A 6,767-nucleotide genomic window follows, 5' to 3' on the forward strand; every position below is an offset into this window, starting at 1 on the left:
ACCTTTTAAGTGTAATTTATTTATGTTATTGCGTAAATATTAACTTTTTAAAGCAAATCGTTTTGTAATTTTAATGTTTTGTTGTTATTTAAACAATATAACACATTTGTTATTTTTATAATTGTATTTAAAAAAATTATACTAATGTACCCGTACCTTAGTTTTTTCAAAAATGTCGTACTCCATACCAGTACTCGTATCGGATGCTGGGTACGTACTCGTACCTATGCAACACTGATTATCAATTAGCATCTTTATTACTAAACCATAAAACATGAATATGAATATGAATAAGACCCGAAAACCTGGTTACCATGTCTATCATTAGTGTTGACATCCTAAACGACTCCAATATCTACTGTTCATCCTCACCGCCTCCTGATGAGAATCAATCGAAACTGACACTTGATTGTCGACCTCTTTTCTATCACTGACGACTTTAGCAACAGATCGTGTGCCAAAAGGATCTCCGAAGCATGAGCGTAATATTCTTGAGTTGGGATGGACGAGTCTTTGCAGCTTCTCCCTTGGTTTCAATCACCTCAGAATATTTGCTCCCTTCACCCAGTTGGTTGTTTGCTTTGGACCCACATACCAATTTTGTTTGGATCATGCAGGTCTCCTGTCATATTGTTAAACTTGTTTTAAGGAACAATGCTCTAACTACTTTGCGAGGAATTGAGAATTTGAAGTCGCTCGAAGGACTTGATGTTTCCTATAATATTATTTCCAATTTTTCCGAGCTTTAGTTCCTTGTGGGCCTTTTGTATCTAAAAAGCTTATGGTCGGAAGGAAGTCCTGTATGTTGTGCCCAATGTTGGAAATAAATGATTTTTGTACCTATGCAACACTGATTATCAATTAGCATCTTTATTACTAAACCATAAAACATGAATATGAATATGAATAAGACCCGAAAACCTGGTTACCATGTCTATCATTAGTGTTGACATCCTAAACGACTCCAATATCTACTGTTCATCCTCACCGCCTCCTGATGAGAATCAATCGAAACTGACACTTGATTGTCGACCTCTTTTCTATCACTGACGACTTTAGCAACAGATCGTGTGCCAAAAGGATCTCCGAAGCATGAGCGTAATATTCTTGAGTTGGGATGGACGAGTCTTTGCAGCTTCTCCCTTGGTTTCAATCACCTCAGAATATTTGCTCCCTTCACCCAGTTGGTTGTTTGCTTTGGACCCACATACCAATTTTGTTTGGATCATGCAGGTCTCCTGTCATATTGTTAAACTTGTTTTAAGGAACAATGCTCTAACTACTTTGCGAGGAATTGAGAATTTGAAGTCGCTCGAAGGACTTGATGTTTCCTATAATATTATTTCCAATTTTTCCGAGCTTTAGTTCCTTGTGGGCCTTTTGTATCTAAAAAGCTTATGGTCGGAAGGAAGTCCTGTATGTTGTGCCCAATGTTGGAAATAAATGATTTTTGTGTTTAGAGAAAGAGTGTGGAAATATTAGAGGCTTAAATACAAACTTGACAGGTAAGAGAATTATTTATGAAAGAGAGAACTTTGTATTTTTACTTAATACAAAAGTGTAGGATTACATTTCTATTTATAATACTCTAAGGAGAACTCTAGACACACTAATTCTAAAGAGTTCTCAACTCTAGATATTCAAAGAGTATTCTAGAAAATATTACAATACTAAGAAATATCTAGACACTCCAAATACTACAAGACTTTTCTAGAGACATTACCCAAAATAAATTAAGCCCAAAATAACTAAGCTCAAAAATCAAATAATAAGGTTAGGCCCAAATCAAGTTTAATATTTCAACATCCCCCCTTAAACTTTATCTGTGACTCCAAGCATATTCCTTAGCTTCACGAAAGTTTCCAACTTGAGTGGCTTGGTGAAATTGTCGGCAGCTTGATATCTAGACATCACATACTTCAACTTCACCTTCATTTTCTCGATGCATTTTCTTATGAAGTGGTAAAGAGCGTCAACGTGCTTACTTCTTTCATGAAATACAGGATTCTTTGCCAAAGCAAATGCTGATTTATTGTCAACACAAATTTCCACAGGATCTTCTTATGGCATTTTTAACTTTTTCAACAAATTCCTTAGCCAAATTGCATGACAAACACATGATGTGACGCCGACATACTCAACTTCACAAGTTGTCAGTGTGATGATAAGTTGCTTCTTTGACATCCAAGTGAAAGCAGTATCTCTCATAAAAAACACAAAACCAGTAGTGTTCTTTCTATCATCCAAGTCTCCACTCCAATCGCTATCACTATATCCAATAATCTCATCATTGTTAGAAGAGTAATAGTGCAAGCCAAAGTTTGTTGTACCTTTGATGTATCGAAGGATTCTTTTTGCCGCCTTAAAGTGAGTTGTTGTTGGAGCTTCCATGTAGCGACTTACGACTCCTACGACATAGAGAATATCTGGCCTTGTACTTGTCAAGTAACGTAGACTTCCAACCAAACTTTTGTAAAGAGTAGGATCCACAATCTCTCCATTTTCATGCTTACTCAACTTGCTACCACATTCCATCGGGGTGCCAACTGGATTAGCATCATCCATCTTGAACTTCTTAAGGACTTCTTTGGCATAGCCTTCTTGGGTGATAAAAATTCCTTTGTCTTATTGCTTTACTTTAATGCCGAGATAATATGCCATGAGCCCCATATCAATCATCTCAAATTCATTTGACATGTCTTTCTTGAACTCTTCGAACATGCTTAAATTGTTCCCTGTGAATATCAAGTCATCAACATATAAGCACACAATCAAAATATTTCCACTTTGCACTTTAATATAGAGTGCATGCTCATATTGAAACTTGATAAAGTTCTTGTCTTGAAAGTACTTGTCGATTAGAACATTCCAAGCTCTCGGTGCTTGCTTGAGTCCGTACAATGCCTTCTTCAACTTCAAGACTTTTTCTTCTTGCCCTTTTACTTCTTAGCCCTATGGTTGCTCGATATAAACTTCTTCTTCGAGAAAACCATTCAAGAAGGCCAACTTCACATCCATTTGATATATCTTCCATTCATTTTGGGTTTCCAAAGAAATGATCAGTCTAATAGTTTCAAGATGAGCAACGGGGGAAAATACCTCATTATAGTCAATTCCTTGTCTTTGACTATAACCTTTCACCACCAATCTTGCTTTGTATCTCTCCACACCTCCTTTTGCATTGTTTTTCGCCTTGTACACCCATCTTACTCCGATTTCTTTGTGTCCTCGTGGAAGTGTAGTAAGTTCTCATGTATCATTCTTCGTGATTGACTTGATTTCTTCTTCCATGGCGTCTCTCCACTTTGCGTTTTCAACTGCTTCTTGATAGTTTAGAGGCTCGTAATCACCCAAAAGGAAAAAAAGGTTAATGTTGTTTCTATTTTCGGTTACCTCATAAAGCTCTTCAATACTTCTTAGTAGTGGTGTCCTCTCACTTGAGCTTGTTTCATCAAACCTTGGTGTAGGTGAGGCCGGTGGTGTAATATGTTCCTCTATCATTGGTTATTCCATTTCGTCTTCTTCTTCAAAGTAAGGAAGAAAATCGTACCCGTCTTCTTGAACACTCCAATCCCAACAATATTCTTCTTCGAACTTCACGTCACGACTTATGACGACCTTTCCACTATTCGGATTATAGAGCTTGTACCCTTTGGAGCTTGAGTCGTAACCCACGAATACATACTTCTCACTTTTATCATCGAGCTTTGTTCTCCTTTCATCTGGAACGTGGGTATAGGCAATGCTTCCAAACACTTTGAGGTGAGAGATCCCAGGCTTCCTTCCACTCCATTCTTCTTTTGGTGTCTTCTCATGCACACTTCTTGTTGGGGAATGGTTTGTCAGGTAAACCGCACATGCCACTGCTTCGGCCCAAAACTCTTTCGGCATCTTCTTGCTCTTAAGCATGCTTCGCACCATGTTAAGTATGGTCCGGTTATTTCTCTTTGCTACTCCATTTTATTGAGGTGATCTTGGCACTGTTAGTGGGCGGAGGATTCCATGGTCTTCACAATATTTGTGGAACTCATTTGAAATGAACTCTCCTATCGGCCAGATCTCATGGCCTTAATGGAAATACCACTTTCTTTCTCCACAAGGGATTTGAGCTGCTTAAAGTTTTCAAACACTTCTGACTTCTCCTTCAAGAAATAAACCCATGTTTTTCTAGAATAATCATCAATAAATAGGAGAAAGTATTTACTCTTACCAAAAGAGTTTGGATTGATTGGTCCACAAACATCGGTGTGTATGAGCTCTAGCGGTTTTGTCGCTCTTGACGTTGATTCCTTTGGAAAGCTTTTCCGAAATTGCTTCCCAACTAGACATCCTTCACATAGTTGGTCTGAGTGGTTTATACTAGGCAAGCCTCTTACCACCTCCTTCTTTGATAAACATTTTAGACTGTCGAAGTTGAGATGTCCGAATCGTAGATGCCATAGCCATGAAGAGTCGATATAGCAAGTCTTGAGACACTTTACAACATCCTTTTGAATGTTAAAGAGGAACATTATATTCTTTGACATAGGCATCTTATCAATCAAGTTATGTCTACAATTTCTTAAGAAAAGACTATGTTCTTTCAAGTGGATGTCATAGCCTTTCTCTAATAATTGTCCTAAGCTCAAAATATTATTCTTCATGTAAGGAATATAATAGACATTGGATATGAATTGAAGACTCTCATTCTTTAAGTGTATAAGAATTTTACCTTTGTCTTTGACCAGTATCTTTGAGTCATCTCCAAATGAGACATTGTCAGTTGTCGCTTCATTGATCTCTACGAACATGCTTCGATCGCCACACATGTGATTGCTTGCGCCAGTGTCGAGGTACCATTTGTTTCTTTTCTCTTCAACTTGGTTTTGGCACACGAGCAACAAAGTTTCCTCTTCTCCGCCTTTTTCTTCTACAAAGTTATCTTTCTCCACAACCTTCTCTGAGAATCTACACTCAGATCCATAGTGACCGATCTTGTTGCAGTTGAAGCACTGATTTGTGATTTATCACACCTCGACCATGAATTTCCTCTTTCACGACCTATTATTGCTTGTGGATTCCAACTTCTTTCTCCATTGTTAGAGTAGTTGTTGTAACCAACTCTTCCTTCTCCTCCATGTCCTCGTCCACGCCCACGATCTTGCCACGACCTCGCCCTCTTTGCCTCTTGTAATTCGCATAATTTGTTTCCTTTAAGTTGAGTTATAGTAGTTGCTCCATAGTCTCCTTTTATTTAATTTTTCTCTTTTATTTTTCTTTGTATGCTTGTAAGGAACCCATGAGTTGCTCAATAGTCATGGTCTTTAAATCCTTGCTTTCTTCAATGTTGGTAGCAATGAAGTCAAAACTTGGATTTAAAGTGCGAAGTATTTTCTCCATGACTTTCACCTCATCAACATCTTCGCCATTTCTTTTAAGTTGATTGACTACGACCAATACTCGAGAAAAATAATCAGAAATTGACTCGGACTCTTCCATAAATAAACATTCAAAATCACCTCTAAGAGTTTGAAGATGAATCTTTTTCACATGTTCCACTCCTTTGTTGCAAGTTTGAAGTTTGTCCCATGCTTTTTTGGTCGTCGTTACGTTGGAGATCTTCTTAATTGTATCTTCATCCACCGATTGATAAATAAGGAATGGGGCTTTTTTGTCTCTCTTTCTTGACTCCTTCAATGTCTCCTTTACACCTTGGCTTGGCGAGGCTTCATCTTGCTCCTTGAAGCCTTTCTCAATGATATCTCACACGTCTTGAGCTCCTAGTAGCGCCTTCATCTTGATACTCCAATTTCCATAGTTGTTCTTTGTGAGCATCAGCATTTGGAAAAGGAAACCTCAATTCGCAATTTTTTGAGGACCTTGAAGCTCTGATACCACTTTGTTGGAAATAAACGCTTTTTGTGTTTAGGGAAAGTGTGTGCGAATATTAGAGGCTTGAATAGAAACTTGATAGGTAAGAGAATTATTTATGGAAGAGAGAACTTTGTATTTTTACTTGATACAAAAATGTAGGATTACATCTCTATTTATAGTACTCTAAGAAGAACTCTAGACACACTAATTCTAGAGAGTTCTCAACTCTAGATATTCAAAGAGTATTCTAGAAAATATTACAATCCTAAGAAATATCTAGACACTCCAAATACTACAAGACTTTTCTAGAGACATTACCCAAAATAAATTAAACCCAAAATAACTAAGCCCAAAAATCAAATAATAAGGTTAGACCCAAATCAAGTTTAATATTTCAACACCCAATGGTATAGGGCACATGTATTAAGTTTCTTCTCTTGCCAAGGACGAGGCTATAGCGGATGGTGGAAATAATAGAAGGAGAAATGTGTTTAAGGGTTTCGTGTGTAAAGTTAGTGATACTTCAAGCAATTAGTTTTCTGAAAAATTGGAAATTCATTTACCATGAAATAGTGATTGCTTAAGTTTGATTGTGTGATTTGGGAGAGTTTTACAGAAACTCCACGGTGGACGTCAAATATTTTTCCAAGGTGTTTTGTAGCTTCTCTCTTTTTTATGTTATGCATTGAGTATATACCTCTCAGTCAGTGGCTGAACTGAGGGGGGGCGTGGGAAGGCCACGACCACCCCTCAACTTTTTTTTTTAATTCATATATATTAAATTACTAAAACATCCTTATTTTAAATTAAAATTAATTTTTATTTTTTATTTTTCATTCAAAGTTAGGTTAAAATACAGATAAGGTAAAAAAGCTCCTATCTTTCCTTTCTTTCTCATATGAGTTTGCTATCGG

General features: G+C 37.2%; 1 protein-coding gene across 1 annotated transcript; it reads right to left on the minus strand.

Moving 5' to 3' along the window:
* Positions 1-2,061: 2,061 nt before the first annotated feature.
* Positions 2,062-2,565, minus strand: LOC127135855 (secreted RxLR effector protein 161-like). The gene has a single exon (XM_051062485.1). It carries the CDS (start codon positions 2,563-2,565, stop codon positions 2,062-2,064), a length of 504 nt encoding a protein of 167 aa, XP_050918442.1.
* Positions 2,566-6,767: the final 4,202 nt, after the last annotated feature.

The sequence above is a fragment of the Lathyrus oleraceus genome, chromosome 4 (genome assembly GCF_024323335.1).
Source record: "Lathyrus oleraceus cultivar Zhongwan6 chromosome 4, CAAS_Psat_ZW6_1.0, whole genome shotgun sequence".
NCBI classification, from domain to species: Eukaryota; Viridiplantae; Streptophyta; class Magnoliopsida; order Fabales; family Fabaceae; genus Lathyrus; species Lathyrus oleraceus.

Bases quoted from the DNA above. Each gene is read 5' to 3' on its own strand.
- LOC127135855 (XM_051062485.1), bottom strand. From the start codon at position 2,565: ATGGATGATGCTAATCCAGTTGGCACCCCGATGGAATGTGGTAGCAAG.